We start from the raw sequence: 18,905 nt of genomic DNA, 5'->3' as shown, positions 1-18,905 counted from the left end.
TCCACGTCCACTCAGATTACTGTAGAGGATAAATAGTGTCAGTGAAAACAGAGTGCATTTATGAAGGATTTATTCCAATAGAAAAGCTCAAAAGAGGCCTTTGTCTGACGGGTTTTACAGACATAGAACGAGACAGGTTGTTAGGCTCTCTGTGACTGTCAACAAACGGCTGCGAATGAAATATGGCACATTAAAACTATTTGCCTGACAAAGTTGCTATATTCTTAATAAATGTAGGTTTATAAGGAATAGGTGAAGTAGGTTTTTAGAAACTAAAGCAGCTCAAGAACATTCAAGATCTGTGGATAGTTCAGATCAGACTTAGACTCTGCCTGAGCTCCAAAATCTGGCAGTTGTATCACAGTTTTTAACAGAAACCCCTCCGTCAAATAATATCTGTTTCAACACTAAAGCATCTTCAGGTCGTTTCAAAGTGAAAATACATGGAAGGCTTCTTTGGCTTGTTTCTTAATGCTGCCTCTGTAACTGATGTAACCTGTCAGGCTGGCTGCAGAGAGAGCTGCCAGCTGTGATCTGCGTCAGACGTGCTGCTGTGCCAGCATCTGTTCTGCGGCCACCGCTGACGTGCCTCTGGATAGACTGGCACTGACAGACAGTCGCTGAATTGGCTTCAGAGTCAACATCGCTATGGTGGTATTTTTGAACTGACGTGGAAATCTGGCATCACGTTGTTATTGTAGGCGCAGGCTTAACAGGCAATTAGAGCGTGGATGGTATGGATCATGATGCTGAACGAAGGAAGGTGATCCTCAGCAGCACCCTGCAGCAGAGTAGCAGATGGGTTATGTAACAGTGACAAAGACTTTGCCAATTTTACCAAGTGAAGTGTGTGCGTGGATGCATTTGATGTGATTAGCAACCATATTGGGATATTATGGGCATATCATTTAGAGCAGTGATTCCCAGCCCGGGATACTTCTGCAGTTGCCAGAGGGTTCATGGAAAGCTTGTGGAGTAGCTCAGCCAATTTGAAAAACAAAAACATTTGGTTTCTTGTATTTTAAAGTTTTTTTATTTGAATAAATGTCCTCATATTGAGTCAGCAGTTAAAATAGCTAAAAAGGAATGGATAAATGGTTGAAATATTGTTCATGAAGGGGTATATGAGCTCATCTGACCGGGCTGTGTGGGGGTACATCTGTCAAAAAAATGGCGAGAACCACTGATTTACAGTATACAATGTGTATGAAATGTTCTCTATCATCCAGGGCTGTCAAAGTTAAAATGATAATAACGCATTTTAATGCTACTGATTTCTTTAACGCAATTGATCTTCCGGAGGTTGTAGCGGGTTTTAAAGCTAGAGTGAAGATACTGGCATCATATGAAACTAAAAAACCTAATGAATCCGCCGGTACCAAACATGTCGGGAAGGAGGCTAAATAACGCTCCAAATACGCAAAATTTTGGCAAGGAAAAACTTGCATGGCCATTTTCAAAGGGGTCCCTTGACCTCTGATCTCAAAATATGTGAATGAAAATGGGTTCTATGGGTACCCACAAGTCTCCCCTTTACAGACATGCCCACTTTATAATAATCACATGCAGTCTGGGGCAAGTCATAGTTAAGTCAGCACACTGACACTCTGACAGCTGTTGTTGCCTGTTGGGCTGCAGCTTGCCATGTTATGGTTTGAGCATATTTTTTATGCTAAATGCAGTACCTGTGAGGGTTTCTGGACAATATCTGTCATTGTTTTGTGTTGTTAATTGATTTCCAATATAAATATATACATACATTTGCATAAAGGAAGCATATTTGCCCACTCCCATGTTGATAAGAGTATTAACTACTTGACAAATCTCCCTTTAAGATACATTTTGAACAGATAAAAAAATGTGTGATTCATTCATGCGAATGAATATTTTAATTGATTGACAGCCCTAATGTCATCATAACACCAATATTTGATACAATAGCAAATAATTCAGATCCATAAAGATAATTATTTTTCCTTTTTTTGCACAGAAGAAACCCCTTCCATACATCTGCATTGCACTTCTATATGTTATGGTAACGTCCAGACATATGGTCATCACGCATGCTATTTTACATGGTAAACACCATGGGGGCTTGTTCATACATAACCATTGTGCAACTGTAACAATTGGACACACTGTCAGGGGACCTGAATGTATTGACGCAGGAATAAGCCATATAGAAAAGCTTGAATGAATAAGGAGTGAATTAATATCCATATCGCAGAGATGCATTCGCACCGTATCTGCGGGACAGATGATACCCTTTATCCCTTCGCACACGGAGGACACAGAAATGCAAAGAGCTTACCAACAATCCAGGACAAAAGGGAGCTGGTGGGAGGAAGGGAGGGATGGTGGGGTGGATGGTGGGGAGCTGGAGCTTTAGATGAGGACATTTCTCTCTCCAGTTATTGCACTTTGTGGTACCAGCCCAGGAGGCACAATGACAGCTGTAGAGGAGGGGGGGCATATTATGATATATTGTCCGAGAAGCCCTCGGCCAAAATGCCAAACACAGCCGATGAAAATCTGACATGTTGTTCAAAGAACCATGTGGGAGACACACAATAGCCTGCTCCAGCTTTCCCAAAGCCGGACTTCAAATTCACAGTTTATTTCCCCAGATGATCGTGTGATTTATTGAGAGATGTGTGGAGCTAAAGCTTCATAGCATCTGTGATGTCAGATTTTCTCGGTGCCAACGCTTGCGCATGGTAAGCACTTAGCATTAAATCAAGGTAATTTCTCAGCATGTGCTGCGAGTTCTCACAGTTTGTGCCACAAGGCTTTGCATGGCCCACAGGTATTTCAAATGTATTCCCAGAAAAGCTATAATTGAGCTCTAATTCACCTCATTGTGCAATAATGGGCATAACTAAGGTGCGCCAGTGTCAACAGGTGGGCAGTTAATGTCAAATGTGATCCGAAGGCTGTGGAAATCAAGCCACTTGATCTGGTCTCCTGACCGCTATTCCACACCGCTGCCCACCACCGATGATTCCTAAACCACTCTTCCCATTACATCACTTTCATGGGCTCAGCGGGGCTGCTGGAGGCAGACAGTGTCGGGTTTCAAAGCCTGAATCTGGGCCACTAGCACACCCCTCTGTACCCTTACCTTTTGAGCCTCTGATCAAAGCTCAAAGACGGAAAATCTTTGTATGATGTCAACAAATTTCTTCTTTTGTTATTCATAAAATATTATGAACCAAAAACACTTTGATCAAATGGGTAAGCTATGATACTAAAAAGCAGTAATTATCATATTCCCTGTAGAAATCTGTGATGTGTAAAGAGTCATGCATCCTTCCAGAGGACCGTTTTCCATCAACAGCAGGGGAGGAGTCGCGGCCTGAGGACTTCCCTCTCCTGTTACACCACCTTAATGGTTCCCTGTGATCTCCGGATCTCTTTGAATGACTGCGGTAAGCCCGGTGAGTCACTCCTTAACACGGCTCCATAACAAAACCTGGACTTTACCTCACCTTTTGGTAGGATATGTCATGTGGGTGGTTGTTAGTGGTTAGACAGGGGGAAATGCAACAACCCAAGTGTGGAGAAGTGCGTGGGTGTATCCATTGCCCTGCCATATAATCCCACACTTGCCTCCGTAGTGTGGTGACACACAAGCAGAGTGAGTCCACTGTCTCTGCAGGGGAAGAGTTGAAACCCCCACAGCTGTGAGGGAAGCAGTCAGGAGCTGTCAGCGGTTGATATGGAGGTCAAAGGGCACAGAGCGGACACAAAGATCAGGGGGCATGGTGATCAATCGATTGGCTGGCGCTGCGTCCCTCAGGGCCGCGAAGGATGTGGCTGTCATTCCAAACATGACAGAGAGGAAAAACACACAATCTTTATTGTGAAGGGAAAAAAACCCAAATGTTTGCAGTCCATGCATATCAAGAAAATAGGTGCCACATGTGCATGCAGCAACTATGTGAATTTGCCAATCATATCCCGAATGTCGTTGTGGATTATTAACTTGTCTACGCTAATAACACACAGATCAATGCAGTGGTACATGGACATGGCTTATGTGGGGATTTTGTGTATAAAGTGAACAAACTTGGGGTATATTTTACAGTTCTGTGAGAGGCTGAGTCATTCAGCTCTATAGTCTGGATAATGATTCACAGATTGCTGACCTGCCATGATTAATGCCTCTGCTGGATGCATCTGACAAATTTGCACCACAAAAGCAGAGCTTTTTCGAGCTGTTTCCATTCCATACGCTACCGTAGCTGCCGTGTGCATGTGTGTATGCGTATATGCGTGCCAAGACTACGCTGTGACTTTTGGCAGCGCTGGATGAACTGAGAGGTGGTGCGGTGCTTGTGCCAAAACTCGATTCGTCTTCCTTTGTTTTGTACAACATTTGAGTGCTGCTCTGCAAAAGTTTGTTTCTACGTTGAGCTGGTGGTTAATGGGAGAAAGGTGTACTTCTTTCATGAAGTCCTGTTGCAGATCAGCATTATCATCTAAAGGTGTGTTGCATGGTACATATTATCATTCCATCAGTCAACTGCTGTCACTTCAACTACTAACAGTGCACATGCTTCAACTATCGCTGGCGCTTCAGCGTGGAATGGAAATGGAAATTTCAATCGCTTTCACCTTTTACAGTTCAACCAACACTCTTTCAAGGTTCTCTATACAACATCCAGATCATTAATATAGCATCAAACAACTACAGTATTAGCTATGTATTGATATAAAGTAGTAATGTCTACCTGAGCAGAGAATGAAGTCGCTCTCTCCCTGTGTGTGTTGTAATCATAGATTCTCCGTTCTTTGCAGGCTTTTAATGCATGTTCGTGCGTGCCCCACTGGCTAGCTCACGACCGCCACTCTGCACTGCGTTCACACAGCGGTCACAGCTGATAACGCCATCCCGATCAACGGTGTCGTCGCGGAAGCGTAGCACCCACCCTCAGGTTCCCCCCAGGTTAACAGTGTTAGCTCTGTCAGCACTGTTTGCCGTTGTTTTCGCTGTTAGCACCCTTAGCTACGAGCCACCAGCTCAGCTGTCGCAATGTTGAGAGCCATGCGGAGGCAATAGAAATGCTCCCAGTCTTGCATTTAGCACCTTTAAATGACACTTCAACTGCTTTTATCTTTCACCTCACCTCAACCTCAACTTTACTGACTTAACTCAACCTTAAAATAATTTGTGTAATAATTCAATACTGCATTTATACTGTACATTTCAAGAAATATTCTTATTTAATTCATATTTATATTAAGTATGTCTTTAATGCACATATTTGTACATATTTCTTATTTCCTCATTTCTTATTCTTATTATTTACTTATATTTCTCTACATATATTGTGTTATATATTGTAGCATTATTATTATGCACATCATTTACACACTTTCTCTTCTATTTCTATTTTCTTACATTTCTTTATGTTTATATAAGAGCAACTGTAACCTCCCAATTTCCCCCCGGAGATCAATAAAGTATTTCTGATTCTGACAGTTCAACAACTTTCAATGCTTTCAACTGTCTAATGTAAACCTGACATTAAAATTTCAAGTGCTTTCAGCGATTACTCCTCAATTGATTTCAACTTTAACCATTTAAAGTTCTTCATGTATTCCAAAATCTTCCAAAAATGTTTTTAAATTTGCCCCAAGTGACCCATTTCTTTCCCTCTCTGCTGTAACTAATCTGTCCCTCACACATCTTGAAGGGAATCGCTGAATATTTTGTCATGCTAAACAGTAGTACTTGGCAAACTCTTTATGCATAGGACTCATTATGCAGCCGTGATGTCGGCAGAGAATGTTTGGTTCCTCAGCATAAATGCTGTTGATTATGGATTTGTTTGAATCATGTCTTTGAATGGTTTTTAATATGCAAAAAGCAGGCTAATGATGTGAAGATGTTCCTAGCCTGACCTGGCCTTTAATCTCTCTATTCATCAAATCCCCTTTTCTCTTCAAAGCCTCCAGAGATGAGAAAAAAAAGCTTGAATAAAAGACCTTTTCACCACAACTCTATTAAAAATAAATACCCCCATCCGTTAATCACAGCCGAAGCAAATCATTGGTTTTGCATGTTTTATTATGAATAGTCCTTGCTACAGTTTGTATTTAAAAAGTGTTAATATCAAACAAGCTCAAGCAGTATCAAACTGCTGATTTTAGTACAAGGAAGAAAATGCTTTGGTGCACCAAACGCTGTACATGTGACATAAGTGTCATGAGTTCAGGATATTGTTAATACTAACTGAGTCAAGATGATATCACTGGGATTGATTATTCTCTAAATGTGGTTTCTAAACTGATTCTCTACTGAGCAGGTTTATTTATACAGAGACTGTTAACTCAATCACTCAACGATAAAAAAAAATATATAAAAGAAAATATGAAGACTGCCGTGAAAACGTGTTTTTCAATGAATCAAATCTACCACTACATAGTGCACACTCACACAGTATTGTTCCTTTCACAAGAAAAGTGAAAAGGAACAATACAAACACTCATAAGGACTTGAAGTGATTTGTATAAAACACATGAAAAATAAAACCGTGGTAGCTCTTCCGATAAATATAGTCAGTAGTAGCGTTTTTTTTGCTTTTCAACAAATATGTGCACCGCACATTAGAAACTATTTGTAAAACCTTTTATTGGAATCATTTTAAAAACTCAGAGGTCCCTTTTCCCGAAGAACTTTTTGAAGACTGACTTGTTGCGTGGCCGTGGCAGGCTGGCGTAGCTCCTCAGAGCGGAGTCCTGACAGGCCTCCTGCTGCCATCCAGCAGCGGCCATCAGCGGCGGCTCAGAGCTTCTGCTTTTGGACGTAAAGTCTGATGATGATGACTTGTCTCCAACTACAAGAGTCACACAGTAGTTGGATCCTCCGCCTCCAGGGGTGTGCAACACGGGTTTGATCTTCTGAAACGTTGCTGAGAGAAAAACAATCGAGAGAACATTAGGAGACCGAAATCATCTGTTTGTGATTCACAGACACATTATAGGTTTAGGTTAAGCTAACCTGATGTGAAGGAGTGGGAGCGCCGCTTGTTGCTGAGCCAGTCCTGACTGGAAACGGGGGAGTGAGGGGAGGGAGAGGAGTTGTCTCTGGATGCTCCGGACAGTCTGTGAGTCAGTGTCTGCTTTAAAGTGTCTTCATCATCTTATAGAAAGGGACAAAACATTATTAAAAACAGAAGAACAGAAGAGCAAACTTTTACTGTAACAGATGTGAGCTGCCTCCATGCAGTCCTGTGATATTCCAGTTGTTTAATGTGTAGTAAGACAATACCGTAGCTCCCCCTAGTGGATCATACTACACCTGCAACAGTCATTCACTATTCTCTTCCTTGGTTAGAGGACTTATCATAGCAGTATGAAGCAATACAAAGCTAAATGAAACTCCTTTTTGAGCTCAACAGTAGCCTCAAGAGCTTGTTTGATAAAATCATTGTTGGGAAAATGAAAAAAAAATCCTGTTCAATAAATAACCACCGTGGCAGAGTGTATCCTCTAACCAGCAGTGGTTCAGTGGGGCTATTCAGTAGCCAACAATGGAGGGCGGGGATTGTGTTGCTAAGTGTGAATGTGCAGCAGAAGGCCTTACCACAACAACCTCCATCTGTGGATGAGATGGTCGACTGCTCATCCACACTCCTTAAATGACTCTGCGGCATGTGACTGAACTCTCTGGTGAGGACAACAATCTCTTTGGTTTGGGCGGCGCCTGGCGGTTTGCGTCTGGGGAACGTGGAGGTGACATCATGGCGGGAGGGGCAGTGGCATTTGGCGAGGCCATGACATCCGGAGCACAGGAAGGGCTTTCTGGTAGGTGGGAGGGGAAAAAACATTATTGTAAAGATTGGAAGCATCCTTGAAATCAAGAGTGGGAGGTTGTTAAAGCGTCGTATCTTACAAGGAAATGGGGAGGTCTTGATCAACTGGGACACTTGATAATGAAGACACAGACTCACTCCGACCTTTTAAGAAAAAAAGAAAAAACATAAAAGATTTGCATCATTTACAAATTAGCTCAGATTAGCATTCATTAGCTTTGAAATAAAATGTTTACCTGTGCTTGCTTGTATTTTCATCATCCATTTCTTCATCATAAAGCGTGAGGAGGCATTGAGCAGATATTCAGACCCATCGCGGAGCCTGAGGGACAGAAAAGACAACTATTACAACCTCCAGATGCCAGAATGCTCAAAAGCACTGTATCATGTATAAAACATCATCACGGTGATTGAGTGGTTATTACAGTCTTACCGGAGTCTAAAGCAGTTGGGTTTCTTGGTGTACTCTGGTGCAGGTGAACACTCGGCTCCCATGAGGTTCAGCGGCAGGCCACATACAGAGCTCTGCAGCATAACACACATTAATCATCATACTATCCAATTCAATTATTTATCCTTTCTGTTCTCCGGGGCTCTTATTGTTGTAATTTTTCTGCTTACCCTCAGTGTGTCCTTTCTATCCTGGTAGAAGCACAAGGTGTGTCTATATAGGACGGCATGGTAGGAGCTCCAGCCTCTGGAGGCAGCCTGTGAAAATAAGATAAGAGAGTGTGTGCTGCTGACTGTGGGCTTTACATTTGCTGACCGTGCTGGCTTTAACATAAGACGGAGCCTGTCTTACTTTCTTTCCTCCCAGCTGCAGCTTGTGCTTTCTCTCAAGCGTTCCCTCCATAGACTGCAGCTCAGGCTTTCCACTCTGAGAGAAATTAGCAACGTTTAGACAAAAAGAAAAAAGCTCCTCTCTGTGGTTAATCATAAGAGATGTATTTCTATAATAAAAGCTTCACAGATTGACTCTTACCAGGGTGATACAGCGCCCTCCTGTGGCCGTTGATTCTTCCTGCTTCTCCATGTTGTCCAGGCTGAGAGAGGCTTTTCTTTGCTGACAGACACCATCCAAACCCATATGAACCGACAGTAGACTCATCGACTGGTCCTGTTCAGAAAGAGGAGAGTCCACAGTGATCACTGATGACACTATATGAGTTGCTCATGCAGTTGTGTTGCCTTTAATATCAACACCAGAACAGTGATAAATGCTACTGACAGACTACAGGTTGAGGGCAAAATGACTATAGTCTGTATTCACTATATACACATAATTGACATACTTGTTATTGTATAAACATTTAAATGTATTACTACTACATTAATTAGTTTTCTATTAAAAGAGGCAGGCTGGGTTAAAGTTTCAGTTCACCAAAATGACATAAAAACACTTAGTCACTAACTTTTTCTTTCTTCTGGTGCTATCTAGACATGAAGATAGTTTGGGTTTTGGTCAGGTTTTAGATATGTGTAAGGAGAGGGTGAATAGAGGAGAATAGAAACTCTATTTGTGGCGCTTACAGCAATGAAAAATTACATTTTAAAGTGTCTTTACACATAACACAGCATCAACCTCTTTATAGGAACTAACAACTGTCTATTTAATTGTCATTTTTCAATGCTGTGAGCATCACAAACAGAATTCTAATCCCTTCCAAATCTCAAAACCTGGGCAAATAAAACCAAACTCATCCCCATGCCTATATACCAGTAGGAATTAGTGGTGCAACTGTTCAACAAGCGCACGGTTCGGTTTGTTTTGCACATTAGGGAGAAGAAAAACGTAACCATTTCCTATGTGTTTGAACTCCAGAATATATAAATAGATTGACTGAATGATTGATTGATAGTAATGAATGATATTTCTATATTATATGAAGCCATAACAACTTTTATACATGAAATAACGCAGGCTACTTAATGGTCAAGCAGGCCTTTGTTCAGATAATTGTCTCTTCTATGTCTCTGGCAACTCAGCAAATAATTAGCAGGCCTGTATTTAATAATGGTGCAACGGTTCAACAAGCCCACGGCTTGTTTTGTACATCATTGTACGTTTTTTTTTTTTTACCGTTCGGTTTTGCATCCCTAGCAGGAATATGTTTTTTTGTAATTCTGGTGAACTGATCCAGTCTCTTAGGTTTCCACATCACAGTATATCAAACTGCTGACCTCACCTTCGAACAACCTGCGTGCTCATCCTCCTCCCCCACCTTTGCCTCCTGCACCTCCTCCTCCTCCTCTCTGTATTGATAAATATATCTCTGATTGTCCCCCACATCTGGCAGCTTCACTGGATCAGATGCCGTCTCGTTCACTGTCACTGAGGTCTTGCCGGCCGGTTCCCTGTTAGGAAACGCCGCCCAGGACCTCCTGTCTCCTACGGCCAGTGGAGGGAGGTGACCTTTGGGCTCCTTGTCGTAACCCAGCAAGCTCTGAAGGTAGGGGGGCAGTTTAAACTCTGCCACGAGGAGGTTGGGTGCTGAGGCTGTGACCAGGTTCCTGTAGAGCACAGCGGGGGTCTTGGGTGAAGGAGAGCGGGAAGGGGGCTCTCTAGATTGGTCTGAGGGTCCCTGGTTGGGCTGGTACATGATGTCTGAGCAGATGCTCTGTCTGTAGTTCGTAGTCCGGTTCCAGATGTCCTCCAGTTCTTCTTCTTCCTCCTCAAACTGCTGGTGGTCAAGGTGGACCGGCTCTGCCTCTAGCTCTGCTGAGTCTGTTGATGATGTTACAGTGTTCTCCCTTGTAGCGCAGTCTAGTCCTCCCACCTCAAGGGATATGAGCCTCCCCACTACGCCCTTGGGCTGCGGGTTATCTGGACACGGAGCATCAGTGCAAAGCTTGATACTGCTGGAGGTGGAGATCCCAGAGTCGACCGAGTCCTGACGAACACTCACACTGACTGTTGACTTTAGATTCACGACCATATGACAAGCTTGGCTCAGACACTGAAGTCTAGGACTCTCTTCACGCACACTCTGGGGTCGCACACTTTTATGATACTTGTGTCCATTTAGATCTCGGATGAGCGTGTGGACACTAGGGCATTCGTGTTTATGTGCAGCTGTATTTTGGGCATGGTTCACATAAATAGGGGGCTGGGACGGCTGGTTGGTCCCATCCCTTTCAGCTGTACTGGTTTTAACCTCTGCTGAGATTTTGTCCCACTCCCGCTCTGCATCCTCGTGCAGGCTGAACTGGGTTTTAGACAGGTCGTTACAAGGTACAGTCTGATCCTCTTCTTCTTCCGGGGAAAGAGGAAGTGGTGGTTTGAAGCTCTTGTCCACATCAGGCAGATCTTTCACCACAACAGTCCGTGTTTCAAGAAAACTGATATCTGCTGAGCTGTGTGTGACGGCCGGAGTGGGTCGAGTCTGTTTGAAAGAGCTCAGGGCTGTGTGTCTCTGGGAGTGGGGGTCCGGATCAGTCCCTGCTCCTTTTTTGGACTCCGGAGGGGCGATGGTAATGATGTCCTGGATGCTGGGGATAAGGGTCATATCCTTAGGTAGGTCGAAGCTCAGGACAGAGCCCAAAGAGAGGAACCTGCAGTGGCTTCTCGCATGATTTGTGGTCGGCTCCTCTGATACAGCGTATGGAATAGTGCTGTATTCTCCTGAACACTCTGTATCAATGTCCTTCAGCAGGGGATTCTTCATATAGGCCATAGCTTCTACTCCATCCCCACTCTTTGGAAAACTCTTCTTCCTCCTGCCTTCCTTCAGTGGCCATGTATGCGTGTCGTACGCGATTGCCTCGCAGTCATAACGAGGCATCCCTTCTGCTTGCTCCTCCACTCCCATGATTTTCTGGATAGTATGCCTGCGAGCATCTCTCTTCCTCTTTCTCTTCTTGCCCATTCTCTTGAGGCTGCTGAAGATGGAGCTGCTGCCGCCGCTCGCCGCCAAAGGGTGGAAAGTCACGTTGGCCGTCTGAGGTGCAGACGCCGAGGAAGATGGCGAGTCGGAGGAGGAGGACAGCGAGAAAGTAGGGGAGGCTGAGGCTGCAGAGCGGCTCTTTTGGCGGGGCAGGGTGATACTCTCATACACAGGGGCCACAGCCACGTTGCTATCCTTGACATGCAAGTAGGTACTTACCTAGAAAAAGAAAAGGAGGTTAGGCGTGTGTGAGCTCTTGTATCATTGAGACTGTAAATGCATTATCGCAAATGGTTAACCCCAGAGAGACTCATGCGAGCCCTCTGCGTGAACAAGAGCTGTTTTATGTGTTACAGATGAATGATGACATGAGAGCGAACCTGACCAAGACAATCAGCTACTTTTCAGAGACCTCTTTTCCTCTACATCCCACACATCCAAGAAAACAATGGATTCAGGAATGTACAAGCCTCACACAGTAATGCAAATGTATAAAAAAAACACACAAAAAACACATACAAATTAGATGAAAGGACAAAAGAACATGGACATGATTGCAATCGCACACTTGCAGGACTTAATCAAAATCATATGTGGCTGCACATGCCGTCATATGCAGCTGTAATGGCTTGACCTTTCAACTCTGTGACTAATCTCTTGTTTCTGTGGAAGCCCCAGACTATAAATCATGGTGTGCAGTCTGGGGGCCTTTCTCGAAAAGTTCAGCACCAGTTCTTTGTCTAATGACTGCGCCTGTGTTGGCGTTTGGGACGCACTCCTGCTGGGAGCCGTTTTGGAGAACACGTTTCATAGGAAGTGAAGGTGAGGTCACTTATTTTACACAGCCGAGGAGGCACAGCCGCAGAGAGGCAAACAACGCCGGGTTTGCGTCAGGCTTGTGGTGAAATGACAGAAGGAGAAGAGAGAGCTTCTGTCAACATTCACAGCAGGGAGAAGACTGTGTTGTGCTTTTCTTACTCATCACCCTCATTCTGTCTCTGCTATCTCCAGCTTTAGAGCCTGGCTCATTGAAGATGAGCTCCAAAGAAAAGTTTTAATGTTGAAGGAAAGTTGGAGTGTAAACATACTGATTCATTGTCTGATTTTCAGTTGGGAATTTAACCATTTATCCAAGTTTACACAAGACAAACTGAAAGGGCCAAATGACTTCTGACAGATGGATTCACATTCACAATCCAGAATATACACATTTGTTTTCAGTGCCTCAGGCTTACTCAGATAATTCCTTGTTTTTAAGGCTATAATGTATGATGGGTTACATGACTTTTAAATATAAATACTGCAAAGATTATTTACTGTCTATTTTTAGATGAAATGCACTAGATACATCTACAATTTACAATCCAGTTTCTAAAGACACTTTCATTTTCAGAAAAGTAATCAATAAAAAAATATTTTATATACAATTTTACTAGAACTCACTTTTTGGGTTGGCATAATACTGTTTATTTAATATAAATTAATTGTATACATTATACTATATATATATATATAAATACTATACTATAATGATTATAGTAACTTTTAATAATCTGGTAACAGTTACATAAAGTCAATATACAGTATTTAATTATGAAAACAGAACACTAATTGGAGTTCATGTGTATTACTACACTTCCTTCATTACGTTTATATTTTCACAAATGGATTGTAAAATCAGCACCTCTGTTTTCCCATCCCATTACGACACACTGTTCTTCATTAAAAATAGAATTTATTTGGTTTTGGATTCGCATTTATGACGGCAGTTAAGTAGGAAATTGTGAGTTTTGACAGTAAAATGGTTTGTTATCTTTTCTCACTTTTCTCACATAAACTTTACATTTTCCAGCCGCAGTGACTTCGGAGATGGTGTGAGATAGCACTTTGGCGTGACTTGTTTCCTTTTACGCTCATGCCTGACTTACAGAGGCTGAGGACGGGCTGTATCTTGTAACAGCGGTTAGTAGAGCATGCTTCGCCCAGAAAACAACTACACACAGCATGCAGTCCCAGCACACTTTGAGACGCAGCATGCAATGCCATTTCACACCGCGCAATTTACCTCGTTTGCACTCTGCCGATAAATCTTTCTCTTTCGCTTTAAACTACCCAAAGTATTTTCCAAAAGCCCCTGGCAGCGCCTCCAAAAGTTTTTACAGGCAGAAGATTGAGGCACAGCGGGCTGAGGGAGAAAACGGGGAAAAAGGAAGACATGAAGGCCAAAGGAGAGGGAGGAATGAACAGCAGCAGATAGTCAAGGAGGGAGATCCCATGCAGTGTCATTACAGGGAATGAATGTTACTGTGTCGGCCTTCAGGAACGAGAATCATTTGCTTCAGTGCTTTTGAGGGAGAAATGTATGAAGCCAATAACAGTGGCATCCCATTATGGTGACTTTTAGTGTGAAGTGTGTTTCTCACCCTGTGCACAGGCTCAGAGGTCTCCTCCACTACCTCGTCCGTCCCAGGCGGGTCAAGCACCTGAACCTGGCTGTCCCCCTGTCCCCCAAAGCTAAGGATGAGGTTGACCGTGCCCCCTAAAGCAGGGCTGCTGGGCTCCTTGAGGACCACGATGGAGGGTTTGGGAGACTCTGGAGAGCCCCGCGGTCCAATACTGTTCATGACCTCGTACCCATCCTCTAACTGCTTCTCCTCCTGCTGCTCAGCTTGTCTGGGCGGCAGTGATGAGGGCTGTCTGTCTCCGTCTCCTGCTGCCTTTAATTTGTCTTCATCAGAGGGGACAACCGGGGACGGGTGGGTCTGGTGGGCCTCTAGCTCAGAAGCTGAACTCTGTGTAGGAAGAATGAAAAGAAAAATTAACAAATATTTCTTTCGGTATATAAATACTGAATATGTACAGTACCACTCATATTTCCAATAGCAGGAAACATATGTTAGGCATGGCACTGGTTTTGTTTTCCCCACTCTTGTTGAGTTTTTTTGACTTATTGTGATGATTATTTTTGATTATTATGGTTTTATGCCTGTTTCATTTTTTGTGGATGCCAAAATCTTGTCTGGGATATAAACAAAAACTTGTATTTCTTTTATGTGAGATGACATTGTACAAAAAAGGTACATGATTTTCAAGGGTTTTATTTTGCCATTCCCTACAATAAACACCTCTCTGCTTATTTACCTCTGTCAATGGAGAACACATTGTGGCCTCAGAGTAAATGTTATCTTGTGAAAGCTCCTGTCTGCTCTTCTTGTGAAGCCACTGTTGTTTCTGAGCCCTCCAGTGCACTGAGATCCACCCAAGCATGCTCCTCAGTTCCTCCATGCGCTCTCTTACCTGTAAGATATTACTCAGGGTTTGTAAAAGCGGGAACAAATAAAACCAACAATTTGTCGCAGTGACTCATAAGTCATGCTCACCATCTGCGCGAGGTGGTGTTCTTTGTGTAATAGGTTCCTCCCCGTGTCCGCCAGCTCATCAAACTCCTCAAACTTATTCTCAATCTGCATGTCCAGCTCCGCAGCGAGTGGCCTCTGGCCGTCTTTCCCAAGATGCAAAGCGGTATCTGAGAAAATGCACGACCTGGTGTCTTCTGTCCATGAGCTACTCAGAGGAGCGGGGGAGGGGAGGGAGAGGAGGTGGTGGAGGAGACAAGGAACAGGACTGTGAGAAAAGCCATACATTTGAAAAACATGAGAATGACCAGACTCTCCCTGATAGGACAGACATTCATCGCCTTGTCACACTCGGCCCAGGAAACGTGTGCTGACCTCCTCGGCACGTCTTAAATTAAACATTTCACCAGGGACCTGTGCTCGACAACGAGAACATCCTGTTCTTCCCTTGAAAAGATATTGTAATGGGCCGATGTTCTCACAAAGAGGATTATGAAAGAGCGTCTGGCAGAAAGGGGGTCACAACATCCCCACGCCCTGCTTACATCATGGCGAGGTAGCTCCTGAAGAAGTCCTGGAGCTGCACAAACTCTCGCAGACGTGACTTGTTCTCCGTCACACTCTTCCCCAGCTCCGTCCAGCCCTCCAGCATGGCTTGGATCTTTGACCCGAGTACGTGCACTCTCTCCGGGCACAGCTCCTCCAAGCGAGAGGTCTGCTTCTCCATCTCCTTTACCTCCTCCCTGATGACTTCATAGTCAATCTGTGGAGAATCACAGTAAAGATCTATCATCTCCCATCATCCTCAGTATCACTCAAACAGCCTGTACCAATTGTATCTCTGGATGACCTCATCCACATAGCTTTATGCATATCATTCAGCTAGAGACCCATATGGTCTGCATATGGGCTGCCACGCTTTTAGCAAGCTAGCAATGTTGACCACTTTTTTCTCCTTTTGACGAGGCGGTAATTAATAGCGTCGAGGGTTCTCTGGGAGTAATGCTTCATAACGTTTCTCAGCTACAGAAAGCCTCAAGAAAACTGCGTTGTGGATGCCTGTCTGCTGACGGCACAGTTATTTCGGTTTGGGAGATTAGGTCATTTCTGTTCTTCAATGGTATCGAGTCCAGACAGCTGTGTGTGCCTGTGATAAACATAACACTGCCCAAAAATGAGTCACACAGGACTTTACCAGCCTCACATCTCCAACCCGGTAACCCCCGGACGCATAGAACAGAACGCACCCCACCAGATTTACTCACAAACACACACACACACACTTTGAGAGCTAACAGAACAATGACTCACACGAGCATAAATAAATATCCCGTTTGAATAATAAACTTTTGCACGCTCTACGTGTGTATGTGTGTGATTGCACGGTGCAGTTTATATAATAAATTAAACACGGCACAAAGCGCGGCCCTTTTTTTTTAGATGTGAGAAAATCTGGCACAACAGGAAACAGACTGTGGAACAATGTGTCGGAGGCGAGTGCGAGAAAGAGAGGGGGGCTTCCCCTTTTTCATTACACCAAGCAAAGGTCAATAATCCAAAGTCAATGGATCGTACTAGCACCAGTGAATCGTTTTGAATGTTTACACCATCTTCCTCTCACCTCCAGGTGGTCCTGCTTCTCCTGCAGAGCCTCGAGGCCGCAGCGGTCTGGCTCGCACTGGACGGCCATGTCTGTCTCCTTCTCCAGGATGTCCAGGCTCAGCTCCTTGCTGCAGCACAGGCACTCCTCCACGTGCACCGCCAGGCTGGCGTGCTGGAGAGGGCGCAAAGTCATCATGAGTACTCGTAGGATGTCATTAAGTCATTATGCTTCATTGTGAATTATTTGTTTTCCAATGAGAGCCACATTGCAAGTTAGTGTTTCAAATGGAGTCCCTTCCGGGCGTGTATGTGCTATTTTGACATGAGTGCTGCTTTCATACCAGGAATAAATCGAATTAACGCGAAAACACTCATGCGAGGGGGAGTGGTGGCTCGTTTGGGGCCTATTAAAGTATATAGCCACGGACAAAAGGAAAGCAGATGTGGCTCTATTGGTTTGTGCAGCTGTTTGTGACAGAAGTGGAAGGCCTTAAAAACTCTTCAGCATCATCTACGATCATTAAACAGTAACTTAACAAACATTGCAGCGACCATTAGATCTAATGAACTAGAACTAGAGCTCTCTGTTCCATATAAACTGACTCTTCTCTCCTTACCTTGCTCAGCAGCTCCTGGATGGCCTGATCGTGGCTCTGCGATCGACCTCTTTCCCGAACAGTGTCATTCAGCATCTCTACGGCCTCTCGTAGTTCCTCCACAGGGTCCCCCATGCTTTCTATCAGGGGCTCTCCACTGCCACTGCTTTGGAGTCCCAGCATTGTAGGAGCTGAGGAAATCTCACTGTGAAGAGGCTGTTGGTTACAGAGAGAGAGAGGGAGAGTTGAAATCTTTAAATGTAAACTTAAAACCTACCTATTCAACCAGGCCTTTGATTAAGAATGGTTATCGTTTTATTCTACTTTACTGTTATTTTACTAATGTAGTTTTTACTTCACACTGTTTTACTACTATTACTGTTATTGTAGATTTTAATTATATTTTATTACATTTTTACCATTTTATTGCCTCGCATGCATTGGTCTCAAATGATCAAATTGTTAAATTGCTGCATTTCTTTTTGTCATTTCTTTTGTTTTCACAATTCACACTTGTCTTATTTTCAGCTTGTCAGTCATCTGTGAAGCACGTTGAACTGCACTAACTTGTATGAAAGGTGCTGTACAAATAAAGTTGCAGCCTGATTGATTATCAGATGGATCCAATATCATTGAAAAGGATCTGTTCACGTAACATTTTCATATTTCCTCACTTGCCATACAGAGAGTTCGTGTTTTTGTGTGTTTATGTTTTGGGATATTCATCGCTCCTACCACAAAACAAAAGGGGTGAGGTTGGTGGATTGCAAAGACATGACACAGTCGAATTTAAAGAACATGTTTTTATAATACTTTGAGTCACAAATTAAATTCCATTCACCTTCATTGTATTGGATTAGTGGCAGACATCTCAGCACTTTATTTTATTTTTGGTGAAATGACCCTTAAATGCCACTTTTGATGCAAAGTGTCTCACCTGGCCCAGGCTGTACGGACTACCGCTGATCTCCTGGCTCTCCTCCAGCTCCACGCGCTCCAGGAACTCCGTCAGCATTCGTGTGTCCTGCAGCTCTGAGTTCTGCTGGGTCAGGGCACTTTGGACGCGATGGTACCTGGGAGACACACACACACACACACACACCAGTTTTAATGACCAGCTACACCTTAACTGCAATCCACATTCACATATACAGTACAAGCCTGTGTCCTTCAGCAGAACCACATTACAGAGACCGCAAGCAGCATACTGTGCTCTGTTTATGTAATCATATATCATGTGTCAAATAAACATTTCCTGTACTTCAGGGCATGAAGGTACCCTGTCCGTGCAGAGTTTATATTTGAGATGGTAAAAGGAGACATTTCAAAGGGTATTTTTTCCAGGATAAATGAGCCTTAAGTTGCTTGTATGTAGCATTAAATAATGACATCATCCCAAGTGTCTTGCAGCTGCTCAGTGAGAGCCTGTACCTGCATCAATGTGTCCATCCCTGCCCCATCTCACACTCCCACCCTGGAAACACTTAAACTGAGCCCTTTCCGTTTCTTTATTTTCGTTGGTCAACTCTGTGTTCTTTACAGAATCTGAACTTGTGTTTATGGACACAGGTAGGTACGTCCAGTAAACCCGCCAACATCATAAGGTTTTACTGAGAGTCTGTGGCAACAACCTGTCTTTAGAGGGCC

General features: G+C 43.6%; 1 protein-coding gene across 6 annotated transcripts in view; it reads right to left on the bottom strand.

Moving 5' to 3' along the window:
- Nucleotides 1–6,036: 6,036 nt before the first annotated feature.
- Nucleotides 6,037–18,905, bottom strand: part of LOC119495375 (spectrin beta chain, non-erythrocytic 5) — a 32,350-nt gene continuing 19,481 nt past the window's right edge. For 3 of the 6 annotated variants that reach the window (XM_037781750.1, XM_037781753.1, XM_037781751.1), the window contains exons 17-34: nucleotides 18,196–18,331; nucleotides 17,280–17,474; nucleotides 16,682–16,834; nucleotides 15,606–15,823; nucleotides 15,085–15,268; nucleotides 14,846–15,001; nucleotides 14,128–14,496; nucleotides 13,770–13,889; nucleotides 10,007–11,923; nucleotides 8,803–8,937; nucleotides 8,623–8,697; nucleotides 8,442–8,528; nucleotides 8,254–8,345; nucleotides 8,057–8,142; nucleotides 7,901–7,964; nucleotides 7,592–7,809; nucleotides 7,007–7,147; nucleotides 6,037–6,917 (exon numbers count right to left, since the gene is read on the bottom strand). In XM_037781750.1, the coding sequence (XP_037637678.1) occupies nucleotides 6,658–6,917; nucleotides 7,007–7,147; nucleotides 7,592–7,809; nucleotides 7,901–7,964; nucleotides 8,057–8,142; nucleotides 8,254–8,345; nucleotides 8,442–8,528; nucleotides 8,623–8,697; nucleotides 8,803–8,937; nucleotides 10,007–11,923; nucleotides 13,770–13,889; nucleotides 14,128–14,496; nucleotides 14,846–15,001; nucleotides 15,085–15,268; nucleotides 15,606–15,823; nucleotides 16,682–16,834; nucleotides 17,280–17,474; nucleotides 18,196–18,331 (4,606 nt within the window). In that variant the 3' untranslated portion in view covers nucleotides 6,037–6,657. The remainder of the gene's footprint in view (nucleotides 6,918–7,006; nucleotides 7,148–7,591; nucleotides 7,810–7,900; nucleotides 7,965–8,056; nucleotides 8,143–8,253; nucleotides 8,346–8,441; nucleotides 8,529–8,622; nucleotides 8,698–8,802; nucleotides 8,938–10,006; nucleotides 11,924–13,769; nucleotides 13,890–14,127; nucleotides 14,497–14,845; nucleotides 15,002–15,084; nucleotides 15,269–15,605; nucleotides 15,824–16,681; nucleotides 16,835–17,279; nucleotides 17,475–18,195; nucleotides 18,332–18,905) is intronic. The other 3 variants (XM_037781755.1, XM_037781754.1, XM_037781756.1) reach the window with 3 other exon arrangements.

This window comes from Sebastes umbrosus, chromosome 10, assembly GCF_015220745.1.
Source record: "Sebastes umbrosus isolate fSebUmb1 chromosome 10, fSebUmb1.pri, whole genome shotgun sequence".
Lineage (NCBI taxonomy): Eukaryota > Metazoa > Chordata > Actinopteri > Perciformes > Sebastidae > Sebastes > Sebastes umbrosus.
Note: the sequence above shows the minus strand (reverse complement) of the source record. Positions and strands in the feature narration are given on the sequence as shown.